A 17,857-nucleotide genomic window follows, 5' to 3' on the forward strand; every position below is an offset into this window, starting at 1 on the left:
GGACACATCCACCACCTTCTTCTTTCTGCCACACCTAGATCTTCCACTCGCAACATCAACTGAAATACCTTGATCCAAACAGCTTTTGCCTTTTTTCCATATCCGCTGTACTGTCCTGATAGGCACCGAGAATTTAGCTGAAACCTCCTTGCTCTCATGGCCCTTCAAATATCCTTTTCTTGCCTTTACAAGCATGGCGTCAAAGATTGCTCTCCGTTTGTCATTATCAAGCACGACATTCTTGTGTGTATTCTCCTGAGGAACTAGGATAGCATCATCAACATCAGAATCGAAGAAAGGATCAAACTGAGGCTGTACATTCTCCTGGCCAGGGTCAACACCTATCTCCTCTAGAGTGACTAGGACATCATCATCAGCATTTGAATCGAAGGGATCAAATCCAGCCTCTCCATTGCCTTGAGCATCTATGGCAGCACTGTGATCGAATCTAGCCTCTCCATTGCCTTGAGCATCTTTGGCAGCACTGTGATCAAATCCAGCCTCTCCGGGATCTGTGGCAGCATATGTATCTCCCGGTTCCAAATTTAAATCAATATCCATTGTTCTTTGCTCTCGACCTTGACAAATTCCATGGGTTGTAGCAGAAGGTGATGTTCGTTGTTGTATAGAAGGAGACCTTATCCGTATGCTAGGGGACAGTAACATTCTGCTCAACGGGGTTCTAAAGAATGGCATTGCCACGCAGGGAGACTTCCTTTTTTTGCCTCTTTTCCCTCCAACATTGGACCCATCTAGTGTAACCCTGCAAAAGGTGTTGCAACGAAGTTGTCATGAATGCACATTTTGGATTATAAGTTGCATCAAATGTTAAGAGTGAAAAGCATAGTAAGGTTCTGAGAAAAGATAAAAGCATCCATTCTGTAAGACATCTAGTACTGGTTGTATAGCATAACTGGACAGACAACCATGTGATCTAACAAGAAATTATACAATAACAAGAACTCCAATTTATGAAGCAATAAGATAAGGAAAAGACTTATGCTAAATGTTTGCATAAACTAGAACAACCAGCAACAGCTCCCTGTAAATAGAAATACAGTGCTATTTCCTTGCTCTAATTAATCGAATTTTGCACAAGCAGTAGCCATGAACTGAACTATGTGAGGTTAGATGTGAAAATTCATTTAACCTCGCAATAGTGAGCATCTATAGAGTTTTCCTGAAAATAACACATTTTAGGAACACAAAATACATCATCGAAAAAAAATCGAATACGAACCTTGGAGAGAGAGCAGTTGAGGACAAAGCCGCGGCAGCGAGGCGCTCGACACGATCCTCTGCACCGCCGTCGCCGACCTCCTGAGCCGCTTTCTTCCATGGTGTGACAAATTTGCGACGTCTACCTACCCTGCCCTCCTCCTTCGTCATGACCAACGGCGTCCAGGAAGAACACCCGGTATCTTCCATACAAAATCAAGAACGGACAAGAAATGAACAACCAAATAAACATGGTAAAAAATACCAGAAGACAAGAAACACATGGTAAACAACAACCGATCAATTCAAAGAAACTACTCCGTAAACCATACACTGTTGTCCAGGAATCAGATAGAATTTATCATTTTAATTTAGTTCTGCTGGTGTAGCTCAACTATAGTGTCAGCATTACATTAGGCACAAATAATGTTCAGATAATATCTACTTTATCCACTGATCTAGCTCAACTGTGGTGTCAGCATTGCATTAGTCACAGATTACCTAGGTAAAACTGCTAATTACAAGTGAAATATTGGTGCCATGATGGTCATTGTCACACTAAGCATTTTATTAGAAGCAAATCGTTCCTGCAAAATGAAGAATTATCTGCAACACACCTTGCAAAAATTCAGAGCAAATCTACAAGTAATATTGCGAATAATCAAAAGATCAAAAGCTACTGCCACATGAACAATTCAAGATCAAACCTTAATCACCACCCACTAAAACCTTATTAAACCAACATCAATTCATCATCATCATCATCATCATCATCTTGAACGTGATCAGCATCATCTAAACCCAATATGCTAAACCTCCAACGAGCCGCCGGACTTGGCAGTGCCGCAGTGTGAGTACTACCCTGACCAAAATCTCAGTACGCCAGCTTCTTGCTGGGCTCCGGCGATGGCGAGCCGGCGGCGCTGCCCAGTGGTGGCAAATCGCAAAGAACGCCACCCGCCACTACACTACTCTACAGCTTCGGAGGAGAGGATGCGTCGGCCAGATACCCCTAGTAGCCGGAGAGCGGCGGCGGGATGCGGTGGCCGGCGACTTCGCCGGCGGCGGTGGGCGCAGGCTCGCGAAGAGACGGGAGGGAGGTGAGAGAAGGTGTGGGAAGAGGGGAAAGAGAAGGGTGTGCTCACCGGCGGGGGGAAGCAGGATGCCGGCGCCGCTGCCCGTGGGAAGGGGAAGCCGCGACAGGGGTGGTGGGGAAGAGCACCGCCGTCCCCGCCGTCGGCCCTGCCACGACGCTCGGGATCGGGATGGGGCACCGCCGCCGTCACGCGTAGAAGGGAAGGGGAATGAATCAGTGAAGAGGAAGGGCAAAAGGGTAAATTCACGTCAACCTTAATCTCGCCGAAGCTGTCGGAAACGACAAACAAAACGAAACGGAGGGAGTATATAAATGTGGGCAATACTAGAAAGTTTTATAACCTGAAACGGAGGTAGTATAAATTAAGCAAACTTCTAAAACGAAATTTACGCAGTTAATTATACTACCAAAAACGCCACCGAAAAGACAAAGCAATGAAAAAACTTAAGAAACAAATACCTCAAGAAGCTAAGTATCCTTGGACGTCACCAATGCATTTTTTCCAGAGGAGGTAATTAATAACAGTTCAAGCACATAAGTATTAGACAGTAGTGCATTCCAAGCCACAAGGCGAATTGTGGATTCAACACTCCGATGCAAGTAATTAATGTCTCCAAATGGGAACAGCTAGCTGCAAATTGCTCAATAAGGCTATCGACAAAAAGTAGTATAGCTTTCATGAATGTTGTCTTGAAATCTGAGAAAAATATCGTAATATTTTTAACATAAAGCAAGCATATTATCAAAATATATTAAATTATAGTTTTAATGAAACTAATTTGGTATTATATATAGATGTTGCTAAATTTTTCTATAAATTTAGTCAAACTAAAAAAGTTTGACAAAAAAAAGTCAAAGCTAGTTATAATATGAAACGGAGGAGGTAGAGCTTATATATTCTTACATGGGCCTGGTTTAGTTTCCAACTTTTCCATCACATCAAAACTTTCTTACACACATAAACTTCCAACTTTTTCATCACATCGTTCCAATTTCAATCAAACTTTTAATTTTTGCGTGAACTAAACACACCCATAATTATACGTGACAGGGGTATGAAAAGCTAGCTATGTGATAAAATGTACGGTGATGGAACATGTATATATGAGTTCTCGTAGGCCTGTTTAGATCCCACCTCAAAATTTTACACCCTATCATATCGAACATTTAAACACATACATGAAGTATTAAATATAGGGTAAAAAAATAACTAATTGAATAGATTGCGACTAATTTGCGAGATGAATCTTTTAAGCCTAATTTCTCAATGATTTGACAATGTGATGCTATATTAAACATTTGCTAATGACAGATTAATTAGGCTTAATAAATTCGTCTCGCAGTTTACGGATTCTGTAATTAGTTTTTTTTATTAGTGCCCGAACACCTCATGTGACACCCCACATAATATCCGATGTGACACGCTAAAATTTTACACCCCTGAATCTAAAACACACTCTAAATAAATAAAAAAGGACCCCCACGAAACCAAACATCGATAGTCAAGATTGGAAGCAATACAGTGAAGTATTACTCCCTATGTCCCAAATTATAAGGCATATATTTTTTTACACGGTCTTCAATGATATACTTTGACCATTAATTTATTCCATATTATGTTACTAACGAATATGAAATTAGCATTACATGAAAGTACTTTAAAATATGAATCTAGTGATATAACATGCATAATACTTAGCATATATATGGTTAGTGTGATTGTTAGTCAAAAGTTATCGGGTTTAATTTTTCTTAAAAAGAGAGCGCCCTATATTTTGGGATGAAGGGAGTATTTCATTTCCTCGGGATAAACGAGAAAAATCCACGAGGCCCCCTTTCCATTGATCTGCGGGCGAATTTCCCAGGTCTTCTGGTAAAAAAAAATTCCCAGGTCTTGTACTAATGAATTCTGAAAGTTACGCTTACGCACATTGACTAATGAATACTCTCTCTCTCTCTCTCTGCGTAGTTGTCTTCTCCTTATGGGAAGCTTTAGAATTAGCAGTTTCTACCGCACGTTTTTTTTCAGACTATTTAACAGTACGTTTTGTGCAAAAAATTTATATATAAAAGTTGCTTTAAAATACAAATATATTCATTTTCAAGTTTATAATAATTAAAACTAATTAATTATTTACTACTACATCCGTCCTATATAAATTGCACTTCTATCTAATTTAGGACAAAATAGTAGGATTGAAAAATGACTATAATAATCATATTTAATGAACACAAAAGATGCACACATTCTATATATATAAAATTGATTAAAGGAAGTTTGAGACAATTAAGGAAACATTTTTAGATTAAAAGGAAGATTGTGGAATGAAATGTTAGGAGACTATATGAAACATATTTAGATTAATCAATTTGCTAGGTCTTACGTGATTAGAATTATAGTTTTTTGAGACAAAGCCTGAGAGCATAGTTGCAGTTTATATGGGACGGAGGTAATAATAGGTTTCACGTTTTACGTACGATAACTTACTCTTTATTTTCATCGGTTTCAAACACCACATTACTAGTGCCAATGCATGCTAGCTGCTTCTTTTTTTAAAAAAAAAACAACTACATGCTGCTTTTCTGCGTGTGTTTCCTTGCTCTGTGTGTCGGTGGTTCATGGCAGCTGACAGCCGGCAAGGCTTAGCTAAGACGCGCCTGTCTCCTCTCCTCTCCTGGCGATGGCGGCATCATCTTCAAACCGCCCGTATTTGAGTCCGAGGCATCATCTTCGTCTCTCCTTCTATCTCCTACCTTCACAAGTCCAGATCACTCGTGGTTTCTGACTTTTTTTTGTTGACTCCGTTCCCAACTTGTTCGTGGCTTCGTGCTCGATCGTACTACGTGTCCCCTCTCAGCCTCTTGTGCTCTTCAATTAGTTTAAAGGAAAGAAAAAAAAAGGGTTATTCTCCGTGTCAAATTGACTGCTGTTTTTTTTTTCTTTCTTAACGAACAAATTATATTGTCTGACTGACAGAGAACGTGCCGAAAAGATCGACCGACGACCTAATTATTGCAAGTGTTTGTTCTAGAACAGCCAAACTATGTTCTTTTTCCCTCTGAAATGCATGGCTAACTGGTAAACTAAAGACAAGTGCGGTGCGGCAATGGCGCTGCTCTGCTATAGTTGTTCATGCTCAAGGATACTATAATCTTCCTAATTGTCCATTTGACCCTGATGACGTGCATTTATCCGGTTTGAGTCCAACTCGCGATCAAAACAAATGGTGGTCCCTGATAGCGGTCGGTCTCGCTTGAAATAGTTCTTTTCACGCAGTATCAGACGAGAAGAACAGAACAAGTCATGTGTGCTCACATTTCTTAATCTCATGATAAATGTAAAATTAAGGATGTTTTTCTTCTTGGCACAGCACACGTACGTAAACTCATGTCTCATCAAGATGATCAGGGGCGGTCCTGGCGGAGATAAGTGTGGGGCAACTAACTATAGAAATAACTATAGATGCCGATTGGGAAACCCTTATATGTGCCGGTTTTCTCAATCGACATCTATTGGTCGGCACTTTTGTGATTAGAAAAAAAGGGCTCGATGCATCGGCTCGAAATTAAGCCGATGCACCGAGCCAACTCTCCATCATCATCATCATCGTCACAAATCAACATCATCCCATCAACTAAACACAATCAATATCATCCAAACACAATCGCAAAAAATGTCCAAACACAATCACAAAAAGATTACAATCACGGTAATCCCACGGCCTCCCATCGTCGCGTCGTGGCGGAGAGGAGGCCGCACCCACCGTGGCGGAGAGGACAGTGATAACCGAAGATCTAGGTTGCCCCCCAAGTATTTAATGGGACGACGTTGGTTTGTAAGGGTCTGTTTGGTTGCTACCCGAAAAAGTTGTGCTTCTGGATGTACGGATTTAGGATTTATTTGACTCTTCCATTGCGTTCTCTCTTTTTTTTTTCATGCTTTTTCTTTCAAGATTTCAATCCTCGTAATGTACGCAAGATTTGTGCTTGTGCATGGGAGGTTAGAGTAATAGATGGATCTTAGTTGGATCTTGTGCCAACGTCCCATTAATACTTCATTTAGTTGTATAATGATCAAAGGCATAATTGCGGGCTTAATTATTCACTTTATAGCCAATTTTATCTTTTTAAAATTTGGCATTGCCAAAATTTTAGCAAATTAGCAACATTAGTAAGTTTTGATAAAATTGGCTAAATATGAGATATGACCAATATTTAATAACAAACTAAACGCCACCATATATTTATCAATTTACCAAACAATAATATGGTTTAAAATATTGTTTAAAATGGTATTAATCTGAACAGACGGCCATGCATATTTGTTGCTCAGGCAGCAATAACCAACCAAACAAGCACATACTCAGGCTGCCTGACCAGGCTAGATGCATTGTCTTCTCATATGCCACTCAGGCACACAGAAATTTCAGGCATGTTGCTCAGGGTAGCAAGCAAACAACTCGTAAAGCTCCAGGGCAAACAGCTCGTAAAGCTCCAGGGCAGACTGGCAGTGACAGCCGGAGATACATGCGGCAAGTGATAACGGCAATTTATTTCTTTTCTTTTGCAAAGAAACAGGTATAGTGCTGGCACGTATCCATGCTTTGATAGTTCTACGTAACTTGCATCACATAACTCGTTCCTCTCATGAATAAACTTGTACAGAAAAACGTATGATGCATTCTGCTACCGATGTATGCAAGTTAGCATGTATAATTCTTTTTAGATAATGAGTTAGCATGTATATACAAACAGAATGAAATGAGATGGGCATGCTAACAGATAAACACCATGAATAAATGTCTTCTTTCAAGAACACAAGAGAGGGAGAAAATGTTGGATACTGGAGCATAAGGTTGGAGTTAGCATCTCTGTAACACCAGTCTGTTTCATTGTCCTTTAAAATGTAACCCACAAGCCACAACCGGGAGCACTCCTACACACACTGATGTTTTCCTTTGGTTGGTTTGTAATGCAAAGTAAACTCGAACAATGCAACTATTCTCTAGCCATTTGTCATTGACACATGTTACTATTTACAATCACCAAAAAAATTGCTCCTTCTCTGAGTGCATGTGAAATGCTTTTGGGGCCATTTATCTATCAATTGATGTCTTCAGTCTCCGAACCTCAGCTAAAAGAGAAGAATTCATCTCACAAGCATCCTTCATGATTTCAAATCGTCGGCTAACTTCATCATTACGTTGTGAATCTTGCGCAATGCCTTGTAGAACAAAACCCTTGAGCATATCCTGCGGTATAGAATTTTCCAAACATCAAGGATGGTTCATGATTTATGAAATATATGACTAATATTCCGGAAAGCACGAGGGAATTACCTCGTGATGGCGCTTCTGGCCATAGCACCGGATAAGCGATTTAACCAGCTTATTCCGCACTTTGCCAGAACCGCTGCACTGGAAGACGAAGCCAGAAAGGTGATGCCTTGCTACTGTGAAAGACATTGCATCCCGCTGAAAAGCTTTGTCAAGGGCACCAGAAGTCCATGATTTAGCATAAGACTCCAAAATTCCTTCGTCATCCTACAAAATTATTGTGAAAATAATAATCAGAAAATCTGAAACTGTTTTATCACACAGATGCAACAAAGTACAAGCAGGTGGGAACATGCTTACAAAGAATCATGGCATGTGCTCATGTATGTACCGAAATCAAATAGTTAAGAAAAATAGCATGCATTGTTTACTCTTTGCATACTCTATGTAATGTGCAACCCCAAAAGCAGTAGTATAAAGCAAACTTCTAGACCCAAATTTACATTGTTACTACAAAATGCCAACCAAAAGACAAGCATACAAGAAACTAAAGAGACAATACCTCAAGAGGCTCCAAGTACCCTTGAACATCACCGACGCATTTGTCTAGTGGAGGTAACAGTTCAAGCACATAAGCATTAGACAGAGCGTTCCAGGCCGCAAGCCGAATTGTGGGTTCAACACTCCGGTGCAAATAAATGGCTACTTGTCGACCAAAAAGAGCATCACCATATGAGACAGCTGCAAATTGCTCAATAAGGCTCTCAACAAAAGTAGTATAGTTTGCATGGATTTTCTCCTGAAATCTGAGAACTTCAGTCCTGGTCACCTTTTCTTCGTCCACAGAGGCTGATCCTTCTTTCTTGACAGAGTGAGCACTGTCATATTTCTGGCATAATCTATCCAAATGCAGGCCATACAGTTCTTGCAAAGCATGAAAAATATCCCTACTTCTGTCTTCTAGAAGCAAATCCATGCTACTGCGGATAGAGGCAGAAAGTGCATGCATCTTCCAAACCAAAGGAGCATGAAGACATGGAGCCGCTGAAATGGCTTCCAGACCTAAAAGAAAGAAGAGACCAGCTTTTGAAACATCAACAGCATAACTGGTTGATAGGTTGGCTTTTGGATCATCAATGCAACAGACTGCACTTAGAATCCAGTGCACAGGAAGGGGCAATCTCTGGTGTGCCCACTCTACAGCTAACACACTGCAAGGTGGATTTACAGCTTCTGCTAACTCTGTTTCTTCTTGAATCGTCTCCAATGTCTCTGGTATTTTTGGCACATTTGTGCCATTGTTATTTCTTGTAAATTCATCTGAATGCTTCTTCTTGATGACCAACCATCTGGATCTGAAATGTGAATTCAGTACACTGCTAAAATGGAGATACTCATCTTCAGTTATGTCCCATTCAAAAGCTTTTGCTAATTTCATGTGTGAGTCTAGTACTGAAGATTTGAGAAACTTCAGAACAGAAGGGTGGAAGAGGATATCAAAGGCTTTCTCTAGTGTAGATATCTGCCCAGGTCCTGCCATCAAAGATACACTGAGGACAGAACTGATTCTCTCTGAAGTGATGGCAACTGAATCAGTCACATTATTTCCTTCTTGCACAATTGGATTCACACTTTTATTGACGGTGACAAGGCCTTCTGGCCCCGTGGACAAGATTTTCATCAATTCTAGAACAAAATGTGAATCCAATTGTGCAAGAAGGAAATTCAAAGACCAAAATCCTCCACCATATGCTCCCCAACCAAAACCAACACCAGGTGCTGGTCCTCCTCTACCAAACATCTCTATGTTTTGTAATATGGACCACTGTGAGGAAATCATTGGCAACAATGAAGTTAGCATGTCCAACAAGTTATTACGCCAGAAATTGCAAATACCTTGTTCTAGTATCCTGCCAGCTATCCCTGTTTTTGATTCTTTCAGATGCTCTGTACAATTTGTTGTGGCGTTCTGGATTACTCTGTCAATAGAGCAAGATAGCTGCAATAACCTTTGGAAGCAACTAATTGAACACAATGATGTGTCAACATTACCCTGGGATCTCAAATGAAAAAGTCCCTGCACCAACGATGAACCATGGAAAGATGTATGTTGCTCAAGTTCAACGGCATTATCATCCAAGAAGTTGAAAAATCCATTAGTAATAACTCCCAGGCCAATTTTGGGTACAAAGTCAGGTATCCAAGGCAAGCAGTAACTTTTACCATCATGTGTACTATCTGGAGATATCCTTTCTAGTATTGAATCAAGCATGCCTAGCACAGAAGAAATAACCAAAGCAAAGTAGCTTCCCTCTAGTATATTCTTACTTTGCCCACTGATTAGCAAACACACATAAGGAATATCATTCAGGCATAGCCAAGATAGCGCCAAATCTACCATTGGAACTGCATGGCTCCACGACCATGTCTCAACTTGGATACCAGAAAGTCCCATGTCTTGCTTGCTAAGCTGCTCAACTGAATGAAGAAGTGGAAGCCTTTGAGCCAGAGCTCCTAATACAAGATAACTCTCTGTTGCAATGGAACTAAATTCAGCTACAACATTGCTTTCACTTAGCTTCTGAAACATCGAAGGGCTAAGCCACAGGCATAAAATAGGAAAGAAATCTGTGAAATGCGTTATACAAAACCCGTAAGAGATACAGGTCCTCCAAAACCGCAGCTGCTCAACCATTAATGCTGAAGTAAGCTTGCAGTGCTCCTTTCCAGATCTTATCCAATCCTCAAGAGTATAGGCTTTTCTGTACCAGTGCCACATAGCCTGATGAAAAACTCCAGTGTTCACAAAATTGAAGCATGTTTGCCTGTTGTACTTGGACAAAACCTAGGCAAAAGGAACAAGAAATTAGATGCTAGTGAAAAAAAAATCTTTGACAAATTTAGAAATAGAAGTAATGATTTTTTTTAGCATAATCTGAACATTCAAATCTTATGACTATGGTGTTTCTCATCTTACCATAATAATGAATTAATGGGGCAACTAAAGTGCCCGCAGGAGGGGGGGGGACCAAACAGTTGTGTGTTGACAGTGAAGGCATTGTGCAAGGAGTGTGATTGATTCAGATAACAGCAGGCATGGCTAATACAATTGCTATGTGTTAAGATATCAGAAGCAGCAAACAAAAAAAAAACTCATAATGATGCTGTTGGTAGCTAATTACCAACAAAAGGAAACCATTTCAGATGTACAATCAGCAATTGCAAGTGGTATTACTGGCAGACTTGATCTAGTTATCCTTCAGAAGGAATCCTTCTGAAGGATAACTAGATCAAGTTATTATCAACCAATGATATAGAAGAAAAACTATATAATAAATAATCTGCAACTTCCAAAACTACACAAAATCAGCATACTCCTATAATAAAAGATTATTTATATCACCAGAAGATACCTTCAAGAGATTGACTCCTTTAATTTGCGAGGAGTGAATTTCCATTGATCCTTGCTTGACTAACAACTTAACAACACTTTGAACGAGCCTTGGGCAGTTCAAGATAGCATCAGCAGATTGTGGAGAGTGTCTCGCTAATCCCAAAAGAATTGAAACAAGATTATCTTCTAGAATTGGATGTGGGTCCATCTGAATCAACAAAAACTTGACCATTAAGATCCGTAATCATGACCATCACTTTCTCGTAGAATAGGAAATGAAAACATAAATAAAAAGAAGACCAACTAGCTCAAATGATGTTTACTAGTGAAGTAATAGAACTGCAATATAAAGCTATCACTATAAAACAAACAGTCAACAAGCAAGAGCACCAAGGGTGAACAGAACAATCTACGAGACAGTCCAATAACCAGATAAGAAGTTTGAAAGATTACGGGTATCAGATGACATGACATCATAGAACTACAAAATACTTAAAACTGCAAATGGATAAGGCCCATAGCTTCAGGAAATAAAAAATATTGCTAAAAATGAAAGGCTATACACAATTTATCATAGTTTGGTTGTTGAATATCAAAATTGTAATTTTCCGATGGTAAAAGAACAATCAAAGCCAGCCACAAATTCTGCTGCAAACCAGATTTCCTGGTGAAAACAAGTGATGTGTCAACCAGGTAAGGAGGCATTTCACTGCCATTTCAAGGATGGATGGCAAGTACTAGACAGGATTGAACATCAAGGAACCAGACAATTCACGGATATAGTAAACAAAAGATGACCTAATGCACCCATATTGTGCATGCATGGCGGTGGGATTCTGGGTGCATGCATGGCAGTGGGATTCTGAAAGAAACAATGGCAGATAGGGGATGAGGGAGAGCAGATGGCCAGACCCTCACCTCCAAAAGGAAGCAGATCCGTGGAAGTATTCCCATTCTAACAAGACCAGCAGCAACATCTTGACCTGATACAACCACATCATCTTGAATGGTATGTTTCTCATCACCTTCTTCCTCATCATTCTCACCATAATGTGGGAGTATATTGGATGGTTTTGTGTTGTATTTCCAGAAACCTCCTTCAAGAAAACCCCCATTCTGATCAGGTTTGCTACGGAAAACAGGAGCTGTACAGATATCCTTCCCTTGATCTACTACTTTCTGTAATGTTGAAAATCAGCCATTTAAGGATAAAGTTCTCAACGAAAAACAAATTAGAAGATAAATTAGTAAAGTTACCTCTAAAACATCGAAATACATCTCATTCATTTCATAGCTCAGCATAGCATTGATAACTTTAGCACAAGTCAAAACTACAGAATCATGGTTATCATCCAATGACATCCTGCAGATATTCCAGTTAGTGATGACACATAAGTAGAATAAACAATGAAAAAAGCATAGGCCATTTTAAGGTCTAACACTGGTGCAATTAACTCATATAAGCAAAGAAACTAATTAGATGGCATATGAGAGAACTAAATAAAAAAAACCTATAGACAACAGTTAATTAGGTCACACCGCAGTTTTCTGAGATTATAACTTATTAGGGAAAATTCCATCTATAGCACAAAGTTTTCACTGGTACCTAATAATACCATGGATTTTTCCACCCTTTCAGAAATACCACAACTCAGAACAGAACAAGGCGGGGATGGACAGTGCCATTTTACAAAGAAAATGCCCAGATTACCACGAAGGCAATGGATTATTTGGCTTGATTCGCAGCAAATCCTGCCAAAACGAGGTGTTTTCTGTGGCCAAGAGAATAACACAAGGAGGAAATGGATTTAGGCGTTCGGATTTGGGGACATATGATTCGGATGCATGTGTGGATGTTGCAATGGCCGCCGGCAATAAGAGCATCATGGAGACCTGTGAGACCAAGTGATTGGATCACGCTAGAGCAGGTCAGAGGCATGGCCATGGTTGCCAGACCTTCATCGGTTACGGGAGGAGTGCGGAAGACTTCACCTCGAGAGCCAACGCCTCAGCGGCCTCGGCGCTGGCGGCCTCCGCGGCTGGCGGCGGTCGCTAGTCCTCGAGGACGGATTGTAGGTAGGACCGTGCTTCATTGCCGGAATTCGTGGCCACCAGCTTCACTTCATCTCGCCGAGAGAGAGAGAGAGAGAGAGAGAGAGAGAGAGAGAGAGAGAGGAGACGAGTGGAATCACGGGGAGACTACTGAATGCAGATTGAAGAAAGGCCAGGGGCAATTTTGTCCATGGTAATAGTTCAATTTGTCATACGTTCAGTTCTGTAAAATTTTGTGGTATTTTTTACGTGTGGTGTCACATTGTGGCATTTCTGGAAGGGTTGAAAATTGTGGTATTTATTAGTACCTATGAAAACTTTGTGCTATAGATGGAATTTTCCTAACTTATTATACATGAAACAGCCAACGTGACTGCAAAAAGAAAGACAATAAGGGCATGTCTAGTGCACACCTTGACCGATGCTAGCAAGCGGATTTGAAGGCTTAGTAATGATTCTAGGCACTAGAAGAGGAGATGCTAGGAACAAAATCGATGCATATATGGTTTGATGCGAAGCAAAATGTTTTATTTGCATACACTAGGAAAGCCAGTTTTTAAAATTTCTAGTGGAGTCCACTCAAAAACTAAAATCGATGCTAGCACACTAGAGAAGAAAAATTATCCACCCTGTGTATCACATGGCTGTGATGTGACAACCTTAGCTTCACCTACACTAGACATGGCCTAAGTTAACTGGATACATCTTCTTACAAGTGCTAACTGATAGCTAATGGACAAGATGACCTTATGCTGTTAATGCTTGCCTGCTGTCATGAATTCATGACTAAAATACAAGATGTGGCAGCCCAAATTTTCAGGCATACAATTTTAAGCATAGGTGCAGACACTAAAGCATGTGTTAAGGTTTCTTGATTATTTAGTCTTAATAGAATTGTCCGGTATATTTCAGTTAAGTACTCTTCACTTTGGTAACTAATAAACTCTTGCATGGAATAAGCAAATCCAAATTAAAATTATTATTATAGTTTGAAAACAACCAGTTTACCTTAGAGAGAGAACCAACTCAGGTTCAGGTCCGATGGCATATGCCCAAACCGCTTGCCAGTCATTAAACTTGTCATCATCATTTGATTCTTTAAAGTTATCAATTAGATCCGTCTTATGTAGGTTCTGCAAGGCCCTATTAAGAATCAAAGCAAGGAGCTGAAGCGCAAGCACGCGCTGTCCAGGAACCTATGGTTTGAACGTAAAAACTGAATTATTACATTTATTTATCTTGCAATATTTTGGAGGCACACTTTAGAAATGATGTAAGAAAAACATTAAGCGATGATGGTGTATCTCAGTTATGCATGATATGACATTTAAAAAAAAAAACAACAAAATCCATTCACATGCAAAGGTTAATATCTCTAAAAATACTAAAGAGAAACTAGATGTTGTATTGCATTGGGTAAAGTCCATTTTTAGCCCTTGAACTTTACTCAAAAGTCCATTTTCACACTGAACAACAAAAGAAAGTAACAAACCATGCTCCTGCTAAGTGCCACTGCTTCATTAATTGTGTACCCAACAGCTGCGGGATCTCCCTCTGTTCGAAGAAAATCACGCTCACCTACAGTTTCCACATGTGCTTTCTTGCCTGTAAGTGGGAAAGCCAGGTTGACATGTAACGGGTACCAGAACACTAGAAGCTAAAAGCAACACAAGAGCAAAGAAAAATGATTTACCATGTTGTTGCTCCTGACAAGATTGAAACCCCAAAATATCTCCTTCCAATGTGAACCTACAAGACCTGATCCGCTCTACTCTCTCACTCCATGCCTTCCAAGTGTGTCCACTATGCTCACCAGCTGACAACCATTCTCCAGGCATAGCCTTCGAGATCTTCCCTGGGCCTGAAATCCCCCCACCCTTGCCCTTTCCCCCATCTTTCCTGCTCCCAGACTTCTCCTTCCCCCGTCGTTTCAGCATCTCCACAAATGCCGGGTCCATCCTATTCAGGATCTCTGCCTGTGCCTCTGCAATCTCCCCAGCTGACATCCCTGCCAGCCTAGCCATGTTCTCCGCATTAATCTCTGCGGTAAGAGATGGTTCCCCATTATCCGATTCCATACCCTCTCCTCGCAATTCCACATTCCTCACATCATCTCTAGCATCAACCTGTTTCATCGGCTTCCTTGGCGCCACATCAGACATCAAAGCAGCTCCACCCAATTCTTCCTTACCATTTCCAACTTCCAGCTGCATACCAATTCCCCCGGAGCGCTTCTCCTGTGCGGTGCCACCCGTCGTTGCAGCCACGACCCCGGTGTCAATTTTCTGCGCAGTCTGTTTCTTCGGCTGCAACGGCTTTGCCTGCCTTCGCTTCGGGGGCGCATCGTCAGCGACGAACTCCCGCCACCTGCTGAAATCCATGCCCTTCTTCTCCTTCCTCTTAACGGGCCCAGCTGCGGCGGCCACGGGCTGGTAGTCCGTCTCGTCCACATCCATCCCTTCCTCCTCCTCGCCCTCCCCCTCCGCCATGGCAGCATCCCTCGCCGCCGGTTTCCAGTGCTGCGGAAGAGCAGATAGTCAGTCAGGGAGTACAAAACCAAAGCACCACATCAAACCTAGGGTTCCGAGATAGAGGGCGGCGGCGGAGGAGGCGTAGGCGGCTTACGGGGCCGTGGGAGCGGTGGCGGGCGACGGGGAAGGGGAGGACGGTGGGACTCGGGGCGGAGGAGGGCGCGGCGGCGGCCGCGCCGGAGGAGAAGCCCTTCTCGACGATGGCGCCGACGAGGCGGGAGGAAGGCGGCGCCACGGCGGCGGCCGGGGGAGGGGAGGGGTCGAAGGGCTCCTCCACGACCTTGCGGCGCGCGGGGTGGGCGGCGCCTGGCTGCTGCTGCTGCTGCTGCCGCCGCCTCCGCTCCGCCGCGTCGTCCATCGCGGTGGTGGGGTTTTGGTTAGGGGAGCTCGCTGTCGCCGCGTGGCGACGAGGAAGGGAAGGATTAGGAGAGGAGTAGGGTTTAAGGGGAGGAGGCAGGAGGGGGATGGTTTGGTGCTTTTGCCGATCACCAAGTCGGCTGTCGCGCCGCCACCGCTGTGTTTTGGCTGAAAGCGTGAAGGCGAGGTCGAACCGTCAAACAGGAAACCCCTTTGAAACAGATTATTTCCTAACAATTCCTTTGAAATTTGCATCGAATGGACCTTCCTAGAGCAATTTTAGAGAAAAATAAGTGTGAGGTCTCACCTCATGTTTTCCTCGTATGTCTAAGATTCCTACGATTTTCCTGTGTGATAATCAAACGCTAGTTTGGAGATTTTAATGTGTTTAAAATCTCATAGGAATCCAATAAGTGTGGCATTCTGTTTCTACGTTTTTCCTATTTCTCTGTTTTCTCAATCCTGCAATTTAAAGGGGCCCTTGGGCTGCGCTCGGCAGCCAAGGTTGTCGACTAATCACTTATATGCACGGAAACAGCCGTATATTAGCGTGTGATTAGTTAAGTATTACTTCCTCCATTTTATATTATAAGACTTTCTAACATTGCCCATATTTATATGTCATTAATTGTGGGCAATGCTAGAAAGTCTTATATAATTGTTAACAATGAAATTCGGTAAGCCCCTGAGAGAATTATCACGTCGCCAATAGTCGGATTCCTACTATATTCGGTTATGAAAATTAATCTGTTAAAGAAAGCTTATCTAGAAGTGACCGAGTTTAAGAAGGATGCGGCATGACAGTTTATCTATTAATTAGGCAACATTTGTTAGTTTTCTTTTATATTTAGGAAAGCGTGTTTAGTGTCCTATAAGAACTTTATGTTTTCCTTTTATCTATTTATGTTTTCCTTAGGAAAGTTTCTTTCTTGTCCTATAAGGACTAGTATCTTCCCATGGGTATAAATATGTACACCCTTGTGTTAACGACCAAATTTGGTAAGATATGAACTAGGTTCGGCATTGGAAACAGAGTGGATTCGGCAAAGAAATAGATTCGAAGAACAGAGTATGCATCAGCTGCGAAGGAATCGGCTGGAGTCTGCATCGGCTGAGATGGATCGGACAGAGGACAGCCGATATAGCCGATTTTGTTGAAGACAGTTGTAAAATTGTTTCTAGAATCAATCAACGTACTACACAAGGATTGCCACGATGCGAGATAAGCTCTCAGATAGATAATTGTACCTATTAATTAGGATATTTTAAATAGTTTCGTTAGAGATATGTTTAGGCAAAAGTCTGTCGTAAAGACTTATGTGTATCTTAGAGATTTAGAGATAAGAGTCGTGTCCACCAAGGACATATCATGTATCTCGGGTATAAATATGACCCGAACCCATGTAATTAACAACAACAGTTCAATAACACTTTCGGCGCATCGCCATCCTTTTACTTTCGTTCTATTTCGATGAGTTCTTACTTTCGGGTTGAGCTGCATCGGTTTCGATCTTCAACTAGAGGTAAACTTGTCATGGCGGTTTGCATTCTCGGGATTAGTGCTTCCATCTTTATGACACCCTAATCTTGTTTATGTAATTCGTCGAGTTATCATATATACTTCATAATCTTTATTAGTTGCTCTATGTAACTTGTAATCAGCTGGTTTTTACTGTTAGAAAGTAGCCGATAGAGTTAGATTTCGTTATTAATCTAGATTATATTGTGTATCTACCATCTCTTAGAGATTTTCATTATCTTGTTTAGATCTTACAGTTATCTTTATACTTAATGCTGCATCGGTTGAGTTCGATCTATTAAGTTATATCTATAATTGTGATATCTAGCCTGTTTCATGATCATCAGTAGAGATAGTGTCGGAGTTTCAGCCGATCTTATCTGATTTAGTTATTTTTATCTCATATGCTTAATT

General features: G+C 41.3%; 1 protein-coding gene across 1 annotated transcript; it reads right to left on the reverse strand.

Moving 5' to 3' along the window:
• Positions 1–7,158: 7,158 nt before the first annotated feature.
• Positions 7,159–16,009, reverse strand: LOC4341363 (transcriptional elongation regulator MINIYO). Its single transcript, XM_015787580.3, has 10 exons — positions 15,662–16,009; positions 14,730–15,555; positions 14,529–14,641; positions 14,045–14,232; positions 12,242–12,347; positions 11,903–12,163; positions 11,004–11,192; positions 8,153–10,435; positions 7,654–7,857; positions 7,159–7,566 (listed from the first exon to the last, which is right to left on the reverse strand). The coding sequence occupies exons 1-10, from the start codon at positions 15,923–15,925 to the stop codon at positions 7,411–7,413; spliced, it is 4,590 nt and encodes a 1,529-aa protein (XP_015643066.1). The 5' UTR covers positions 15,926–16,009; the 3' UTR covers positions 7,159–7,410.
• Positions 16,010–17,857: the final 1,848 nt, after the last annotated feature.

The sequence above is a fragment of the Oryza sativa genome, chromosome 6 (assembly GCF_034140825.1).
Source record: "Oryza sativa Japonica Group chromosome 6, ASM3414082v1".
NCBI classification, from domain to species: domain Eukaryota; kingdom Viridiplantae; phylum Streptophyta; class Magnoliopsida; order Poales; family Poaceae; genus Oryza; species Oryza sativa.

Coding starts and splice junctions, on each gene's coding strand:
- LOC4341363 (XM_015787580.3), bottom strand. CDS start 15,925: ATGGACGACGCGGCGGAGCGGAGGCGGCGGCAGCAGCAGCAGCAGCAG. Junction 12,348..14,044: donor GAGTTGGTTCTCTCTCTAAG/GTAAACTGGTTG, acceptor GAATATCTGCAG/GATGTCATTGGATGATAACC. Junction 12,164..12,241: donor TGTATTTCGATGTTTTAGAG/GTAACTTTACTA, acceptor TCAACATTACAG/AAAGTAGTAGATCAAGGGAA.